At 37.7% G+C, this 20,743-nt stretch overlaps 1 protein-coding gene across 1 annotated transcript in view; it reads left to right on the plus strand.

The window, feature by feature from the left end:
- The window catches only part of LOC142334658 (ATP-binding cassette sub-family A member 2-like), a 132,863-nt gene that overhangs the window by 52,733 nt on the left and 59,387 nt on the right, over positions 1–20,743 (plus strand). The window contains exons 15-20 of the mRNA XM_075382867.1: positions 2,020–2,170; positions 5,834–6,038; positions 6,394–6,671; positions 6,991–8,542; positions 12,806–13,039; positions 20,193–20,430. Coding sequence (XP_075238982.1) covers positions 2,020–2,170; positions 5,834–6,038; positions 6,394–6,671; positions 6,991–8,542; positions 12,806–13,039; positions 20,193–20,430 — 2,658 coding nt within the window. The remainder of the gene's footprint in view (positions 1–2,019; positions 2,171–5,833; positions 6,039–6,393; positions 6,672–6,990; positions 8,543–12,805; positions 13,040–20,192; positions 20,431–20,743) is intronic.

Here is a 20,743-nt window from a genome sequence, read left to right on the forward strand (position 1 = left end):
TTTTCAGCCGAAGGTGTCAAGGAATCTCCTCTAGGGTTTAATAATAGATTACTGCAAAGTTTCTGGTTCTAATGGAATGCTTTTCAATATCTTAACGTCATTTCATTTTTCAGGTTTTTTCAGACACAGGGGCCAGAAAACTTCCTTAGGGGTTTCATAACAAGTTACTGCAAAATTTTATTAGGCCAGGGAATAGTTATGAACTTTTCAATATCACAAATTGTATCAATGTTTTGATAAAGGTTTTTAGAAAGTTCTTCTCATTTTTTAGTTTGCTTCAGCTTCAAGAGCCAAGGAACCTCCCTCAGACTTTGATAAACGGTTACTGTATATTTTTTAGATGCAATGTAATTTTTTGCAAGATTTTAATATCACGAATTTTAGCATTTTTTTGACAAACCCTGTCTTTTTTTTTAATTTTTAACATTTATTGTCCGTATTCAGGGTTTTTAAGCCTTAGGGGTCAGAAAACCTCCTTAAGGGTTTGATAATAAGTTACTGAAAAAAGTTTTATCTGCCATGGAATAGTTTTGAAAATTTTTCTCATTATTTAGGTTTCCCCGGCCTCAAGAGCCAAGGAACCTCCGCTAGGGTCTGATAGTAGGTTACGTCATAGTTTCTAGATGTAGAATGATTTTTAAGATTTAATTATCTTCAAATATTTGCATTTTCTAAGTTTTTTTTGAATATTTTGATTTTTTTCAAAGTTGGGCCCTCCAATGTTTTACAAGTCGCTGCATATTTTCTAGAGCTAATGGTATGTTAATCAATATTTTCATGAATCGAGTTTTAGCAATTTTTTGATAATTAGTTTTGTCAAATTTTGAAAAAATTATCATGTTCCAAGTTTATGGGTCTTTATGAGGCGATGAAACCATTTAAGGCTTGAAGTAGGGATACTGGATAGTCTCTTGAGACTATCCAGTATCCCTGAAGATATTAATATCACAAATTTTAGCAAGGTTTAAAATTTTCAATTGTTTTTAAATGTTGAAATTTTTGTTGTCCTTTTTTGAGTTTAACAATCTTTACTGGCCAAAGAAACATTTGAAGTCAGACAGAACTCCAGATACAAAAAATGGGTTTCAGCATTTTATTTTAACTGCGAAATGTGGAAAATTTTTAAATTTGGACTTTCAGTTTTTTTTATATGTTTTAATCACTGACAAGACTTGAAAATTAGAAGTTGCAGATTCTAATCTCACCATGGAAATATTCATAGCTCTCTCTCTCTCTCTCTCTCTCTCTCTCTCTCTCTCTCTCTCTCTCTGACGGTTTATCTCTTGTCCAACATCTTTTCTGAACTCTTTTGTTGATGTCGCACTTCAGCTGCTGTTATGTGGCGTGATATCATCTATTACCCTCACCTTACGCCCCTTCAATTAACGCTAAAGCTAGCCTCACTAATCTGTGGCAAGCTACTAACGAAGCCAACCGCTCGCCGGTCGTTTGAGAGCAATTCGCCCGACGTTAGTCGGTTATGTTTTCCATTTGAGTCAACTTCTTTGGACCATTTTTGCCGTTTCAGCTGAAATTTTTGATGTGAGTAGAGAGAAATAATTGTGAAATGGATTCTTACTCGATCAGAGACGGCAGTTTGCAAACTTAGGATTGCTGAGAATTTATGCAAGCGTTGGATTTTGTTAATGCAAAATTTTGCTTAACCGTTTTCGCTTTTGAGTCACTTCAACGCCCTTTGTTTTCTGTGATCTAAATTGTTTTAATCGAGCTCTCAGCTCAATCGGCAATTCGCTACTAAACGTTTAGTATGAAAATGTTATTCTCTCTGGTCAACTTCTTTTTGCGCTCTGATCAAGTAAGAGTAGATACATCATTTTTCACTTAAAATTGTAATAAGCGCCTTTGTGAACTTTCTCTCCCTCTGCCGCTGAAACAGGCTAGAATAGATTTGAGCCCCCACCATTCGTCTCAGAGCTGACATTAGTAGATGGTCAAAGTATGGAATTTAACGATTTCGCCTTTCCTCTCAAACGGAAAACATCCGATAAATGTTTACAGCTTCTTCATTTCGTGTATCTTCAACAACAGCCAAGTGGCGTCGGCGTTCACTGGTATCTTGTTGGTGTTTTTGCACGTTCCTTTCACCTTCATTCATATTGTGGAGACTTACAACAAGCAGATCATTTCGGCACCCATCAAATCACTCGTGGTAAGTACTACTACACGCTCCTTCAAGTAGTATAAATGCTGTTGCAAATTTTGAATTCCGTAAGTCATTTAAATAGCGAACTATTATTGGCCGTCTCTTGTTGTTTTTACAATTCAAAATTGATTTTTACGACTCGAAGAAAGGAGTCTTTTTTTACGATTCGACTTATTTAAATATGTTTGATTGGAGTAAATTTTGAAGCAGGAAGTTAAACGCGTGAAAAAATTTGGTGTTGAGCAAAATGTGAGAGCTCAGCTAAAAAGAGTTTTCTTAATAACGCTGTTTTTGAGAGAGCTAGAAATTGAGGTGCGAAACAGATTTTCTGTGAGCGAGCTCATTGTTTACAATTTAAAGGATTTGAATTCCGTCTTTTTTGAAAAGAAATTACAGCAATTATGTTAGTCATGCAATCTTTTTTATGCGATTTTTCGTCTGACCCATTTCACTTTTCGTCCTCGAAAACGGGATACACATGTAGCGCTCGGAGGGCATTAAGTGCTCTTAGAGCCTTACCCTTTACAAGTATGCGATTCACTTACCACCCCCCCCCCCCCCGACCCCCTTCAACATACCCCCCAGTCAACCCTCCTCTCCATCACCGGGCGGTTTGCACTGCCCTCTCGTCTAGACCTCCCAAAGTACCACCTCCAATCGCTCGGCCCCTCCCCCTTAATCCTCTAAGGTTATCTTTTTAAGATATGTTTGCGCATTTTCATGATTGGTCACGGTGTGGGAAAACGGTGTTTGCATAAAAATTCGAATTCTTGCATGCAAAAATTTAACATTGATTTCAATTGGTTTTTTTTCGGTTTTTTGTTAGGATTTTCATGTTTTTCCCAATCCATTCATAGTGCAATCTAGCTGTAGTTTTTATTTAGTCAATGAAAATTCTTTGAAATGTAGGTCGTCGTGCAGCTTTTTCAATCCGTTATTGTTGGTTTTAACTTTTGTTTGCAGTTAAGAGGTTTGAACTGGTTATATTAAAAATTGCAGACTTGGTTTGATAGTTTTTTTGAAGGTAAAGGGTATAATTAATACTGCTGTGCGGGTAATTAGGTTGTCTTTTGTATTGTTTTTCTTTATTCCATTCTTTAGTAATTGAAAGGCTACTGTTGCTTGAAGAACTGTTTGCATACCAATTGAATACAAATTTTCTGTGCTTTGTTGAAATATTCTGGGCTTTTTGTAACACTTTTGACAGGCTCGAACTTTTTTAAGAAAACAATTAGAACTTTGTAAGGCTATGATGGCTTGCCTATGTCGTGTAAGCATTTAAATGTTATCAGTCGCATAGAAGTAAGAGTTGATTTATGTTTTTTTTGTATTATATAAAAATTAAACTAAACAATTTCACTCATCCGAATTTGAGCATTTGCGAGCAAACGAAGTAGCAATTTCATTAGTCCTGTGCGCTTTTTTGCTTGACCGACTTTTTGTGACCCTTTTGGCTTTTCCTCCTCAAAAAGGAGATAACAGGTAACGCGCGGAGGGTATTCTTTTTTTAATAGCCGCCCTCATCTTCTCAGCCGGTTATTATAGCGCTCCTATTTTTTTACTTCGTCGAATAAAGAAATGTTTCGCTTTACCTCATTTTGCCGCTTTTTCAACATTTTGCGTTATATCTTTTTCTTTAACGGATAGTTTCTCTCTTCTCTCATTCTGCTAAAAGTGATTTCGAACATCAGTTGCTCAGCAAAGCAATTCAAAATGAACAGATTCAGTATAAAAAATTGAAGTCAGAAGTAGAAACGGGATAAATCCATAAAGCCCAATTTTAGATGCCCGCTATTTGAACGTCGCTCCTATAAGTCTTAGTTACCATCTCTAATGCTTATTGGTATTGATAGTAGCCCCTGTAGCCTCTCTCTAAGAAACAGAAGTACGTTCAACTACGAAATGCCATCAAAATAAATCGGACTTAAAAAAAGTTTTTGTACAAAAATCTTTTTTTTCAATATCTTCTATTCTTTCAATCCCAATCATGCTTATTAGAATCAACGGCGGCTATTTTCCGGCAATCTGCCGGGTATGTTTTATTAATAGCCCCGTCCTCAATTCCAGGCGGCTATTATAGCGCTCCTAATTTTTTACTTCGTCTAACAGATGTTTGTTTCGTCTTACCCCGACTTCTTTGAATTGACTCTTTCAATGACTTACTTCACTCAAAAAAATGACTTCTGAACTCACTTATGGAACTTTAAATTTTATGACCATTTACTTGTTAAAGGTCAATAGTGTGCATCTAAGTAGTGCCAAACATATATGCCCTAATTCTTGATTATTAGTCTTGAGTTTTTGATTTCAAATATTAATTTTGGGATCTTCTCCGTTTGTGCCCTCAGTACGTTTTGCGGTCCCCATTTACAGAGCACGCGCCATTACATAGTAAGTCACTGTTTAAAAATATTGCACGTGCATCTGAGAGGTGCAAATAATATGCGCCCACTAAACTGAGGGGGCACAAACGGAAAAGATCGCAATTTTGAAAAGATCTATTAGGGCTTTCTCCTTATAGGGCTTATTTTTCTCATAAAAATGACAGTCCAAAGCTAACCCAAAAAGTCTAGTGGTCTATTAAAGGACTGGTGGTCGATCTGTCTATCGAATTTCTTTAGTTGTTTCATTTCATTGACGGCCCCAAGCGTCTATCGCGGCTATTTTCCGGCAATCTGCCGGCTATGTTTTCAAAGTTTTAAAAGTCTGTGTGTACGTGCTGCATTTTCACTTTGATTTTGCTTTTAATTGCTCTTGAACGAAGTTCATAGCAATTATTGTAAACGTGTCTTTTTGCAAAATTTTCTCTTGAAAATTTTGACTCTTTGAGTGACTTTTACGCCCTTGACTCTTTGCGTTTAGCGTGATCTAAAATTCTCTCTCAATCACAATTTCAGGCAGCTGAATTCAGTTGGCGGTAATTTAATACTAAAAGTCAAATGAAAAGTGCGCCGAAACTGGTGCCATTTTTTTACTTTAAATCTTAATAGTGCTATAGGTTAACCTCTAATGTGGTTATTTGAAGCCCACTATTGATTTTCTTAGTCCCATTTAGACCCCCCCCCCCCCCCCGAATGAAGCAGGCTGCAATTGATTAGAGCTCCCACTAGTCGTTCGAGAGCAATTCTTCCGACGTTTAGTCGGTTATGTTTTTTTGATTTGTTCCAAATGGTTTTCCGAGCCAATTCCTCTGTTCGAGGTCTACTTTTTTGTTTTGTCAATGAAGATTCATTGAATTGTAGGTCAGGAGATGTTTTTTTTCCGTTTGCGTGATTGTTTTTGGTCAGATGTGACTTTTATTCTCTCAAAAATGACTTCATCCCTCTCAAAGACTTTTGCTTGCTTTAATTGAGGACTATAAGTTCAGCTGAGTTTATCTCACTCCCATAAATGGTTTAATACACAGCTATAATTCTTAATCAAATTATATCTCAGCAATAAATTTTAAAAAATGAAAATTTCTCTTTCGGTCTTTTTTAATTATCTTTTTTGAGATTGCAGATATACGAAGCTGTCGTATCTTTTTTCTGACAACCTGTCAGCTATGTTTTTCGAGACCACGAAAAAGTAGAAGAGAACGCGTTTTCTAAATACTCGAAAAAGTGATTTGTTCGAGGGTATCAGTGGCTGGTCTGATTTCACTGATATTTAACTGCTTTCTGATTTCAGTGCCTGATACCGGTGACTCCTATGGCAATGGGAGTGAAGTACTTCACAATCTATGAGATCCAGAAGGAAGGCATCCAATGGCGCAATCTGAACCAGTCCCCGTCAGATGGAGATAACTTCTCCGCACTCATGGCCATGGTTATGTTGGCCGTAGACTCTGTAGTCTACGCCTTCCTCGCTTGGTACATTGAAGCTGTTCGCCCAGGTCAGTTTTTCTTTCTCTCCAGCGAATTTCGCTGCAATCATTTGTGCCACATGCGATTTTTGCGTGGTGTTCGCATCTGACTTCTGATGCTCTGAATCACAACTTTATGCTGATGAACGCGACGGCTTGATAATTGGTAAAAGTTAAGTGCTATTAAGTCAAATTCAAATTTGCGAATAAAGCTACTAATTCTCGAGACTCGGTCTAGAACTCTACCGTAGCCTATGAGGGTAGATTCTAAAGCCCCCACACTCTTAGAACATGTCGCGCGATAATAGTTGGTAATATTTTTGGTTGAGTATTTCACACTTATCGAACAGAAGTATGTATTGAAACGAAGGTGTTTCATTTTTAGGGCCTTATGGTATACCCCTGCCCTGGTACTTCCCATTCATGCGATCCTACTGGTCAACTAAGCATGAACATGCGGAAGTGTCAATGCGATGTGTTCTCTGTGGTGACTCTGAGGCTAGTAGAGACGGATATGAGAGCGAGCAAGAGGATCGAGTGTCGTTGGGTGCCGGCCTCAATCTCGGAGAGCTCCACGGAAGCTCCAGCCATGTTGATGTCAACTTATTTGAGACAGAACCCGATGATCTTGTGCTTGGCGTAGCCATCAAGTCGCTCTCCAAGGTTACTTTTGTTCTTTGCCTTCTCATGACTCAGAATAATGATACCATATAATAGTGATTACAATTAATTATAGTAGTCACTATTTTTTAGTTAGAATCGAACAGCATAAATTCTCAAGTGATGGTGTGATAGATCGTTCTCACTTTTTTGAAGCACTTCAGTATCTCCCGCAGAATCATCTGTTGGTCCTCGAAGTGCTAAATTGAGTCTTGAATTGCGGATCGTTCGCTATTTGGTTGTAATGATCTGCTGTGAAGGACATTCATTTTCGAGACAAATTCGGAATTTAATAACCCTTTATCAATGTCATTTTGTTCAGAAATACAAGTCAGCTGGAAAGTATGCGTTGCGTGATTTGACGCTCAATATGTATGAAGGTCAGATTACCGCCCTGCTGGGACATAACGGTGCTGGCAAGTCGACAACTATGTCAATTCTGTGTGGTGTGCAACCCCCGTCGAGTGGAACAGCCAAAATATACAATAAGGACATCCGATTCCAAATGGATGCCATTCGACAGCAGATGGGAATGTGTCCTCAACACAATGTGTTATTTGAAAACCTCACAGTTGAAGAACATCTTTACCTATTTGCCAATTTAAAGTTGCCTGGATTCGCATCGGAACAAATCGACAATGAAGTTGAAAGACTTCTGCACGATATGGATCTACCGGCTGACAGACACACCTTAGTCAGGAAGCTGTCAAGTGGTGTGCAGCGGAAATTGAGCGTCGCTATGACATTTATAGGAGATCCGAAATTGATCATTCTGGACGAGCCCACCAGCAATGTTGATCCTCAGGCACGGAGAGCTATCTGGGATCTGCTAATCAAGTACAAAGACAATCATACTATTTTGATGTCAACCCATTTCATGGACGAAGCTCAGATGCTCGGTGACAGGATTGCCATGATATCTGGAGGAGTTTTGAGGTGTGTCGGGACTCCGATTTATCTATTGAATCGTCTAGGAGCTGGCTATCATTTAACGCTGTATCGCCAAAACAATCCAACATCTACCTCCTTTTCTACCGCAATGCGACAATCAAACAAACAAGAAATCATTGATTTTGTACAACGCTTTATTGGTGCAGCGTCTGTTCAAAAATTCACGCACACTGAAATTGAAATCATTTTGCCTCGCGAATTTGTTGAAACATCGAACTTTGAAAACTTGCTAACTGAACTGTCGAAGAATCTCAGCAGGTTCGGCTTGTCCAGCTTCGGTTTGCGAGACACTAGTTTGGAGGAAGTCTTCTTCAAAATCTGTGAGAGTGCTGGTAACCTCAGATCCAACAGACTCGACGTGAATCAGGAAACCGATTTAAATGAAAGCGTGGCAAATCAAATGGACGATTTTGAACATCGACCTGAAAACAATAATAATAACAATGATACAAAAATTCATCAGAGTTCAGAAGAAAACGCTGTTGATTCGCCTGACGAGGAAACCGAGACAGACGATAATAGTTTCAGAATTGAGGCACCCACTGAGAGAATCATGTCCCCCAATCTACCAGATGTTGTAATTTCTCAGCCAAGCATCCAGTCGTCCGATTTGCCGTTTTCGAATTTGAAACGAGTGTCTGACCCTTCCCTCTATTTGAACCAATTTGTAGCTTTGTCGAAGAAAAAACTGATTCTCACAGCCAAAAATCCAAAACTGTTGATGACACAAGTAGCTTTCCCGTTGCTGTTCATGTTGGCAGCTATGGCCATGGCATACATGTCATCCTACACAGGAGAGCCTAAGATATTACGTATGTCAACTGCACAATACCAGCCTTACCATTTACCATTTGAGATGAGGAACATGATTCCAGTGGCCGCAGTTGTATCATCAAATTCTGCAAAAGCCAAATCAGATGCAGGTAGGATTTACTATTTGTTCGGTACCTATGACACCGGTGAAACACGCACATTAACTATCTAATTTGCTTGCTAAATTTGAGGGCTACAATCCATAGTAGACAGATGCGCAATTAACCGTATTTTATACCTGAAAATGGCCATTAGGATAACTAGTTCCTCGATAAGAATTGATGCTTAGATCGCTTTTTTAATTGTTCTCGAACGAAGTTTGAAGCAATAATTGTAAAACGTGTTTTTTTAATAGCCGCACGGCGATAGCTGGGGCTATTATAGGCCTCTCTTGGTTTTTTACGATTCAAGGAATTTGAATTGTATTGGGGCGCTGTCTTTACAAGTCAAAGAATTTGAATTGTATTGTTACAATTCAAAGAATTTGAATTGTATTGGGGCGCTGTTTTTTTTAAGATCTGTTCACACATTTTCATGATTTTTGAAGTCAAATTGGAGTAGTGATTTTGGTCACGCCGAAACAGGAAGTGGAGCGAAAAAGCGAGTGGTTTTGCGGCGTGAAATTTTTTCGCTCTAAATTTAAAGTAGAGTGAGAAAACGATGTTTGAACAAAAATTCGCTTTCTCGCTAGTGGTTTTCTATAGCTGCGAAGCTGTAAGCTGAGCGTAGCTATATTGCGGTGCTCTTGTTTTTTTTTGTTTCGTCGTCTGACGCTTTATTTTCGTTTTACATTTGTTCTAGAACATTCTGTTTCGTCACTGCTTAAATTGCTTTTTCGCGCTTGATTTCATGCTTTCTGCGTGACCTAAATTGCGGTTATTCAGAAACAGAATCTGTTCCTAAAACAAAGTTGATCGTAAGAAAACAGATTGTATGGTCCGACAGCCGAGTGGTTAAGGCGACTGGCTGTTAATCCGGAGATCGCCGGTTCGAGACGCGACAGGGAAACTTTTTTTTGCACCCAAAAACAACCTCATTTGAAATAAACTTATAAGTTTTATAGGCGGCGGCTATAACCATTATCAACTCACTTCTGTATCTTTTTCCATCTGTATTTTACGGCACGCAAGTCTATTTCGCAGCTATTCCGGCAATCTGCCGGCTATGTTCGTTGTTTTTAACACTTCGAAAAATTGTGCCACTGTCTGTTTAAGATTTTTTTAAACCCATTTTAATTTTGTGAAAGTGAAAATTATGGTGTGATTTAAGTCAGGTTGAAAAAGTATTGGGAGAAAACATAATAATAATAATTAAGTCTATTTCGCAGCTATTCCGGCAATCTGCCGGCTATGTTTGTTCACATGCGGCAATTTCGCTTTGATTTTTTTTGTTTTTCGATTTTTTGGATCGGAATTTTTTCTAAATGGTTTTCCCAATCCATTCATAGTCCTTTCTAGGTTAGTTTTTTGTTTAGTCAATGAAAATTCTTTGAATTGTACGTCAGGACTTGTCCTGCTCTGTTTTTAGTGATCTGTTCACATATTTTCATGATTTTTGAAGTCAAATTGGAGTAGTGATTTTGGTCACGCCGAAACAGGAAGTGGAGCGAAAAAGCGAGTGGTTTTGGGGCGTGAAATTTTTTCACTCTAATTTTAAAGTAGAATGAGAAAACGGTGTTTGAGCAAAAATTCGCTCCTCGCTAGTGGTTTTTGTTCACATGCGGCCATTTCACTTTGATTTTTACTCGGTGTTTGAACAAAAATTCGCTCTCTCGCTAGTGCTTTTTTTCACATGCGGCAATTTCACTTTGATTTTTACCGTTTTTTTTCGATTTTTTGGATCAATTTTTTTTGTAAATGGTTCGAGGCCTATTTTTTTGTTTGACCAAAATTTCTCTCTCGCTTTTGGTTTTTTTGTCCACATGCGGAATTTTGGCGTTGATTTTCAGGTTTTTTTATCTGATTTTTTTTAGAAATAGTTTCCCAATTCACTCATCGTCCGTTCTAGATCTAGCTTTTGTTTAGTCAATGAAGATTCTTTGAATTGTACGCCAGGACTTGTCCTGCTATGTTTTTTTTATTTCGTCGTCAAGATTTTTGTTGCGACCATATGACGTCACAACCACTTCAAACCTGCTGTTTGTTCATTCGTTTATACAATTTCAACTGAATTGTGTGCGTGACGTCATTTTCTACTCTTAGTGGAGCGAGTTTTTTGTTCATTCGCGTTGATTATATTTTTGGTCACATGCGACTTAACCTCACTCTCAAAAATGACTTCTTCACTCTTTTTAAATTCAATTCAAAGAGATAAAGTCAAATGAGTGTATGTCACTCTAATTGGAGGTTAATTAAGAGCAGCTAATAGAAGCAGCAATAAGTTATACAGATTCATTTTCAAAATATAACCTCTCAGCATTTAATGAAAAGTTTGTTTTTTTTTTGTCTTTTTTTAATATCTTTTTGAGATTGCAGATCTACAAAGCTATTGCGGCTATTTTCTTACAATCTGCTAGCTATGTCTTGACTGTAATGGTTTTTTTACTCGAAGTAGTATTTGTTGAAAGGCGTTCTGAGCTGAAAGCGAAAATGTGTAAAATTGCCATCTGAACTAATTTTTTCGGCGCGAGATGTTTTGCGATCATGCTCTGCGTTGAATGAATGACTTTTCAACATTGAAAAGCCTTTTTGAGAGAATGGAGCATATAGATAGCCATTTCAGCAGTTTTTTCCGATTTGTCTCAATTATTTTTCTTCTGGCTATGTTTTGTCTAAGCCTCGAATGCTGAATAATGAAATGTCCTTCCTTTTCTACTTAAATTTTGATTTCCTTTTGATTGATTTTTAACTTTCAAAAATTATTAAGTAGTGTTTTTATTCGTTTTTTCCATTTTCCCGAGCTCTCCACATATCGCATGTAACATATTCTTTTTCTCCTATGACCTGCAGTTTCATTCACATGTTCTTGAAATTTTAAGTGTTCTAGGTTTTAGTAATGAACCATTTTTTTGCTTTTGGGTATTGTTGTTTTCATTGTTTTTTTAATAGCCGCCGCCAGCCTTTCAACGGCTAATATTTACGTTCACGTTTACCGTTTTACCTAAGTCACAACTTTTGTGTTTGACTCCTAACGTACCTCACTCACTTTTTCAACTGAATGGTTTTTAAATCGTATCACCCATTGAATAAACCGCTGAAGTCCTGTCTTAATGTTGGGGTTTGAGATAAGGTTATGATAAGGTTATCAATCTTCATTAGAACGGTAGCCATCTTCAATGTTAGTTTAATATTGACAATAGTTTAAAGGTATTTTGTCTATGTTAACTCCAGCAAGAGAAAATTATATCTTATTTTGTCTTGATTGCGTCGCCAAAACAAAAAATTAAGTAAGTGTTTTCCTACGTCGCGAGTTTCAGTTTTCTCTTTTGCCATGGTTTTGAGTCGCAATACTGTTTGCAGAGTTCTAAGATTTCCTAAGTTATTTCACGGCCTTTTTGTTAGCTCGGTCCGTTTTTTAGCCTATCGGCATTTTTCCATCTTAAGACGTTGCCCATTTTCAACGATTTCAACAGATATATTTTGTTAATACAAGATTTTGCCTAATCAAGGTTTCAGATTGTTTTCTGCTGACAAAATTATATCTTAGGTTTAACGATTTGGCTTTTTTATGGATTCTGAACGATATTGTAGGTTTTTTTGGCGCGTTTAAATGGTGTCAGTGCTCTAGTCTTTGTCGGTATGACATTGGTAAATTTTTTGCCAAATACTTTTTTCAATCTTGTGAGGTAAATAATTATCCTGTTAAGACAAAACTTGGCAGGTGCGGCTGCAATTACGATTTTGCTTAGGTCCGACTCTTCGAGTTGATTCCGGCTATATTTTTTATTCGAAATTTTTATTTGATCGTTTCGTTCTATATCATTTTTTCGAATTCACTTTCCGGGTGACTTCGTCACGCTTGTCTTTGATTTTTGGGTGAATAAAACTGCTTTTGTTTGTATTAAATCTGTACCGAAAATAAAACCGATCGTGGGATAAGGCACTGAAAGCAGAGTGGTTAATACAGTTGCCTTTTACACTGGACGTTGGACGTCGGGGGTTCGAAGCCCTCCTTCGTCGGAAGTTTTTGCACCCATAAAAATATTATCTAGGCTACAGTGCTCGGCCTGTCGTGCGATATCAATTTGTCCGATGTTGGTCGGTTTTTAAAAAAAACTAAAGGCTGTTTAGTTGCATTAGAGTATCAAAATTCGAATCAAATTGATCGTATATTTGAATGTAACATGGTCAGTTTTTATAACGCAACAGCCGTTGAATTTATGGGAGACAGGATTGTTTAGAGGGCAGTATTGTGTAGCTGTTTTCTTTTAACAGGCCCGCTCGACCTTGTCAACACACTCCAGCTACAGAGCGGAATCGGGGCTGACTGTGTTCTGTCGTCGGATGGGAGAAATGATCCTAATTGGTCAGACTTCCCTGTTCCGGACTTCTTGTTTCCTGAGAGGTGTCTGATTGAACAAAAAACCGTACAGAGCTTGCGTAACTCGCGCCAAAAGTACAGCAATGGGTCCTTCTCATCGGCAACCAAAGCATTTTCGCGGCAGCTGAGTTAGTCTTCTAACAATTTTCAGTCGCCTCGGTGCGATAGCACCCTAGCGGCTATAATCGATCAAATCGTATCGTGTTTGCAACCACTCTTTAGTGATTTTTAATGGGTTTTAGAGGACGATGGGCAATTGTACTTTTCTCAGACGAATAGGTGTTTTCAGGTGACATTTGAATCTAATTGAAAGATGAAAAAAATTGACACGTGGATGTAAGCGCATTTGGAGATTTTATGGTTTTTTCAATTTTCTGCATTAGTTTTTTGTTTTTCGAAGCCGATGAGATGTACACAGCCGAGGGCGCTATAACTTTGTTTGCAGTTGTTACAATCTAATCGTGAAATAATTTACCTACGATTTTTTTACGGACGTAAAGAGAAATATTGGCTATAATTTCGGTGTTTACGAACGTAGTACATTAACTTATCACAGCCAGATGCACAATATGACATGATAACCAAAGTATATCCTATAATTATTCGCTCTCAAACGAAGTTTTATCTGTCGCACACTTCATCTCTATCTTATTTTGATGCCGAACTTCAGCTGTTATGTGGCGTGATGTTATCAACTATTACTCCCACCTCACGGCCCTTCAATTAAGCTAACGCTAGCCTCACTAAACCCTTAAATTAAGATAACTCTAGCCTCACTAAGCGCTAGCTACTGGCAAGGCCAACTGGTCGCGGGTCGTTTGAGAGCAATTTACCCGACGTTAGTCGGTTACGTTTTTAATAGCCGCGTCCTCAATTATAGGCGGCTATTATAGCGCTCCTAATTTTTTTATAGCTGCGAAGCTGTAAGCTGAGGGTAGCTATATTGCGGTTTTTTTGTTTCGTCGTCTGACGCTCTTTTTTCGTTTTACATTTGTTCACACAACAAAGCTGAAAAAGTCAAATTTTCTTAATGACGTCATTTCTCACTCGCTTTAGCAAAAGTTTTTAGGTTGTTTGCGTGGTTAGATTTTGATCATACGTGACTTACCTCACTCAATAATATGACTTTTGCACTTTAAAATTTAAGTTTAGTTTGAATTTGTTTAAGGTCAAAGGAACTCATATGTGCAGTAAAAGTCCATAGTAAGAGGCTTCTGCGGAATGATTTTAAACAAGCTTTATTAATTTATTGCTGAATGTTTTTTACCTAGTTTTTTGAGCGGCGTCGATTTTCAATTTATATATGTATGTTTATATCTCTATTATATGGCACGCAGGTCTATTCTTTCGCAGCTATTCCGGCAATCTGCCGGCTATGTTTTTCATTTATTTTTCGTTTTTTTTTGTAATTTTTTGACATTCTGGATAATGACAGGCTTTAATGGCTTCCTCTGGAATACAAAAGAACAGTTAATGATTTTTTGCTGACTGAAATAATTTTTAATGTTATTTTTGTACTTTTGCCTTTAAGAGATGCCTTGCCGAAAGCGGCGGAGGGGACCAAGTACACCCCATGGATGATACTGATTCTGCCGTTGATTCGACCTCTAATTCATCTCTGCAGAAGAGCCTGCCAGGTAGACACTGGCAAAGTCAATTTTAGCACAAAGAAACTAAACGAAGAGGTGGGAGGGAGAATAAAAAGCTAATAATCGTTTCAGATTTTTGAGTGGGGTGGGCTTTTATGGATGTTGTGACAATTTTGGCGTTTAATAGTTAATTTTTAATTAAATTTTTACTCGCGATTGTTAAGGCCATCGAGCTGAATTGTTAGCTGCCCATGAACGAAGTTTAAAGCAGTTGTTTTGGTCGCGTGTGTCTCACGCCTCGGACACGTGTTGGTTTTTACGAACTGTAGTTAAATATTAGTTATTCTATTGGTTGAATGGGAGCATTTCTACAGGTTTGGTGTTAGCTGAAACATAAAAATAGTTGATGGCTTCGTATCAACATTGACTATTGTTTTCGAACAGTGATATAGTTAAACTGCTCTTTTAGAAACGAGTTCATTTGCAGGTGAAAATGTTCCCTATAGAGTTTAAACCGTAACTGACTAAAATCTGCTGTAGGACATCCCTGAACCTCTTTTCACTAATTTGAAAGGAAAACAATTTTAAATTAAATTTAGGGCTTTTTTTCTGATTATTAGTAGGTGCCTCATCTACTTTTTAAATTGATGAGCTGTATTAAGATCTGTTCACATCGGCTTTCTCACATCAGTGAGAAGTCAAATTAGAGTGCTTACTTTAATCACGCTGGAGCACTAAAGAAATCGCAAAAGCAAGTAGATTTGAAGCGTCATTTCAAATTGTTATGAAATTTAATGGCATTACAGATTTTGAGGAATTAAAAATTTGGTCGACTCATTTAACTATATACACTTTGTGATATAGAGTTGTTTTTCTCTGATGAGATTCACAGAGGAAAACAACTGATGAGATTCACAGTTATTATTGTTATTAATAGCCGCCCTTATCTTCTCAGCCGGCTATTATAGCGCTCCTAATTTTTTTACAATTCGAAGAATTTGAATTGTATTGGGGCGCTGTCTTTTTTTTCAAGATCTTTTCACAGATTTTCATGATTTTTGATGTCAAATTGGAGTAGTGATTTTGGTCACCCCGAAACAGAAAGTGGAGCGAAAAAGTGAGTGGTTTTGCGGCGTGAATTTTTTTCGCTGTAATTTTAAAGTAGAGTGAGAAAACGGTGTTTGAACAAAAATTCGCTTTCTCGCTAGTGGTTTTTTGTTCACATGCGGCAATTTCGCTCTGATTTTTTCTGTTTTTCAATTTTTTGGATCGTATTTTTTTCTAAATGGTCTTCCCAATCCATTCATAGTCCGTTCTAGGTCTAGTTGTTTGTTAAGTCAATCAAAATTCTTTGAATTGTACGTCAGGCAATCTGCCAGCTATGTTTTTACAATTCAAAGAATTTGAATTGTATTGGGGCGCTGTTTTTTTTAAGATCTGTTCACACATTTTCATGATTTTTGAAGTCAAATTGGAGTAGTGATTTTGGTCACGCCGAAACAGGAAATGGAGCGAAAAAGCGAGTGGTTTTGCGGCGTGAATTTTTTTGCTCTGATTTTAAAGTAGAGTGCGAAAACGGTGTTTGAACAAAAATTCGGTTTCTCGGCAGTGGTTTTTTGTTCACATGCGGCATTTTCACTCTGATTTTTACAGTTTTTTCGATTTTTTGATCGGATTTTTTTCTAAATGGTTTTCCTAATCCATTCACAGCTCTTTCTAGGCCTAGTTTTTGTTTGAATTAATTTTTCATTTCTCGCTAGTGGTTTTTTGTTCACATGCGGCATTTTGACATTGATATGTTTTTTTTATGTCGTCCAATAAAAAAATGTTTCGCTTTACCTCATTTTGCCGCCTTTTCAACATTTTGCGTGAAATCTTTTTGACTTCTCTGGGCTAGTTTCTCTCTTCTCTCATTCTGCTAAAAGTGGTTTTGAACATCAGTTGCTCAGCAAAGCAATTCAAAAAGAACAGAGCTAGTACAAAAATGGATGTCAGAAATAGAAACGGGATAAACCCATAAAGCCCAATTTTAGATGCCCGCTATTTGAACGTCGCTCCTATAAGTCTTAGTTACCATCTCTAATGCTTATTGGTATTGATAGTAGCCCCTGTAGCCTCTCTCTAAGAAACAGAAGTACGTTCAACTGCGAAATGCCATCAAAATAAATCGGACTTAAAAAAAGTTTTTGTACAAAAATCTTTTTTTTCAATATCTTCTATTCTTTCAATCCCAATCATGCTTATTAGAATCAACGGCGGCTATTTTCCGGCAATCTGCCGGGTATGTTTTATTAATAGCCCCGTCCTCAATTCCAGGCGGCTATTATAGCGCTCCTAATTTTTTACTTCGTCTAACAGATGTTTGTTTCGTCTTACCCCGACTTCTTTGAATTGACTCTTTCAATGACTTACCTCACTCAAAAAATTGACTTCTGAGCTCACTTATGAAACTTTAAATTTTATGAACATTTACTTATTAAAGGACAATAGTGTGCATGTAAGTAGTGCCAAACATATGCCCTAATTCTTAAATATTAGAGTCTTGAGTTTTTGATTTCGAATATTAATTTTGGGATCTTTTCCGTTTGTGCCCCCCCCCCAAGTATTGCACGTGCATCGGGGGGGTGCAAATGATATGCGCCCACTAAGCTCAGGGGGCACAAACGTAACAGATCCTAATTTTGAAAAGCCCTAATAGGGCTTTCTCCTTATAGAGCTTGTTTGTCTCATAAAAACGACAGTCCGAAGGTAACCCAAAAAGTCTAGTGCTCTATTAAAGGACTGGTGGTCCATCTGTCTATTTTATTTTTATAGTTGTTTCAATTCATGTAAGGCCACAAGCGGCTATCGCGGCTATTTTCCGGCAATCTGCCGGCTATGTTATCCTGTTAGTAAAGTTGCCAGAACGACTGTTTAGCACACACCCAAACGTGTGGATGCATTTCCCGCCTACCTTTGATTGTAGCCTCATTTTCTCAGTCGACTATTATTGCAACATTAATTTCAAAATTGAAAGAATTGGGATTGTACTGGGGCGCTGTTTTTTTACAATCCACAGGAATTGGATTTTATTGGTGCTGTCTTTATAAAATTTAAGCAATTTGGATTGTATTTTTGCTTATTAAGATATGTCCACACGCAGTTTGTACCAATTATATTATTCCTCTTGGTCTTTTTCTGCGATATTTCACTTTACCCATTTTTCGTCTGACCCATTTGACTTTTCGGCGTCAAAAACGGCATAAACAGGTAGCGCTTAGATGTGATCAAGTGCTCTTAGAGCCCTTCAGTTCACTAGTCTCCAAGTAGGTGCAATTCACAGAAACTGTTTTGGAGACTTGCATTATGGTGTCAAGGGCGTTTCTTAGAGTTTGACCCCCCATCAGCCCCATTACTCATCTCCACCCTAATCCACACCTCTGCGCATAGCTCAGGACGTAAGGGCCCCGTGCACCCAAAGACCCCCACCGTTGCCCCCTCATCAGCCCCCATGCACCCCCTCCAACCTGAACTCACATCTAGCCCCTTGAATTAAGCTAACGCTAGCCTTACTTAAACGTTGCTAGCTACTGACAAAGGCAACCGCTCGCAGGCCGTTTGAGACCAATTCGCCCGGTTTATTCGGTTATTTTTAAATAGCCACCAATTGCGAGGCTATTATTGACCTCTTTGTAGTTTGTTTCTCTTATTTGTCGTCTCCATCGATGATTCGTGCGATCATTTTTTTTTCATTTTCAATTACTTCTGCTGCTGTGGAGTTTAATTTGTGCGCGTGATGCTATTTGTTAATCGCTTTTACGTCTGCTTTTAGGTCGATTGCGTAAAAAATTCCCGGCTTGGATCACCCGAAAAATGTTTCTGCAGTCACTTAATGAATAAATTTGAAAGACATTCACTGATTGAAGATAACAGAGTGAATCTAAACGTTGTCGCAAATTTTTGATCTTATTCTTTAGGATCAGAGTGTTTGTCTTTTCAATATCACCATTTTTTTCTATTCCAATGCAGGTAAAGGAGGTCACCTGCGGTTATTTTTTTGGTGATGTGCCGTGCTGTGTTTCCACTTCAGTCTTCAAAACGGGATAAAAATCTAGATTACGCAGTGTAGAAATTAATAGCCCTCGTCACAGCCTCTCAACAGCTATTTTTTAGGTGCTCTACTTTTTTAAATTTTGCCTTACCTTTTGATCACGTTTTTCGTTTTACAGAAGTCACCTTTGACTTTCACGTTTGACTTCTGACTTACTTCACTCACTGTTTCAACTGAATGGTTTTTAGATCCATTCACTCAATGAATTACGCAAGATAGTGAATACAGTCAAGGTCAAAAGAGCAAGTTCAAGAGAGACGGGATAAAACGATAAAGCCCGGTCATTAAGTCATTGAGAAATAGGTTATAAAAAGTCATTAGAGTGTTTGCTAACTGACATTGGTATTAAGCTTATTAGCTTTCAGTTTAGAAGCTGAATTAAGTATAGTTTTAGAATCCAATTGAAACTGCACGCTGAATTAGAACACTTTTTGACACTGAAAAAAAAAAGGTTTGTTCGATTTGTCTCTACTTTTTCTCTGTTTCAATCCCGATGTGCATCAAGCGCGTCAAAGGAGGCTCTTTTCCGGCAATCTGCCGGCTATGGTTATAATCAAGAGCAAAATCAAAAGCTGGATAAAGTCAGAGTCAGAAGCTCAATTAAGTTCTTTTAGATTCTAACTGAAACTTTACACCAGATTGGAACATTTTTTTTAACTCTTAGAAACAAATTATGTCAATTTTTATCTCTTTTTTTTTCTGTTATAATCCCGATTTGCGTCAAGCGAGTCAACGGCGGCTATTCTCCGACAATTTGCCGGTTATATTTTTATTTGCTTTTATTGATTAATAGCCTTCCCCTAATTTAATCCTTGCTAAAGAAAATTTAATGTAAAGCAATACTAATATTGTTTGAACCATTTTTTGACTTTTAGAAAATATGGGTTCTAACGAAAACGATATACTCGCATTAATGTAAAGCATTGTAATTAATCTTTTCCCTGGCTCTGCTAAATGCTTTCCTGTTCGTTCAGCGGACGTAATTGACCGTGCAGTTATGTAATGCTATTTGTTTGCGCATAAATCTTATCGCTAGCTGCTGAGCGTGTCTGTACACTTCTTTCACAATTAACATTATCTTCTAATTTCAGAAGAACTCTTTTTCAATAGTAAGTGTCCTTGTTTCTCCTCTATCGCTCCCTTACTTGTTTAGCTTTCTAGAGTGACTGCATCTTCCCAAAAGAACAGAGCAGCAAGTATTGTATTTTAGTTCACTCAAATGCATACACGTCTGTTTAGATCTTAGTTTGGCTGTTTTATTTGGTATTTTAGTGGACAATATTAAAGGTGCCTTGAAAAAAAATTATCCAATAATTACCTAACTTCGGCACCTCTGACTTGAATCTCATTCGATTTTTTTTAAACTTTATTTTCTATTCTTCGTAACAGCGAGCGATGCGCCTTGTAGAGAATGTTATCATGTTTTAATGTGGCCTATTTGATGCTGCGGAAAGTTGTGACTGTTACAGGTTTTTTCAAATGCATCAGTACTGTTGTGCGACACGGAAGGTTTATTTGTGTTTCTATTAGTGTTCTTACAGGCAGTTTTTAATTTACGCTTTGTACAGGATTGGAGATTTTGATGAGAGATTTATTTTTAAGCTTCCGTGGCTCACTACTGTGAGAATGGACGTCATAGATGCGAAGAATGCTCAAATGCAGTGCTTGTGTGTCACAACATGACGTCTCTATCGGGTGATGATCTGATAGGCGAGCAGTTCCTGTTTGACACCTGGGCCAATGACAGGATAGTGGATGTAAGCGAGGACTCCAGTCGGTTCGGCTTTGACGTAGACGATCAATTCCAACTCCACGCATTTGATCATAGGCAGAGGAATCGGTAAGCTGGAATCAACGTAATGTCGATTTGCTTATTAAATAAAATTTGACTCAACGCCTGTTCCGAGTTGTTCAGAAAAACACCTTAATATCCATTGTAGCAAAATACGGTGAGTAATTTTAACCACTAATAGGCAAATTGATGTCCTTAGATCTTGACGCTAAAAATTCCACTGATAAAATAAACGGTTGAATTTTAAGCTTGTTTTTGGAACAACTATCAGCTTCGCAAGACATGGCAATCGTGAACACTAGAAGTACGTATAAAAGTTTGATAAAGCTGCAGTATCGAGATATATATGTAGTTACGTTAG

The sequence above is a fragment of the Convolutriloba macropyga genome, chromosome 2, assembly GCF_964194025.1.
Source record: "Convolutriloba macropyga chromosome 2, txConMacr16.3, whole genome shotgun sequence".
Taxonomy (NCBI): Eukaryota; Metazoa; Xenacoelomorpha; order Acoela; family Convolutidae; genus Convolutriloba; species Convolutriloba macropyga.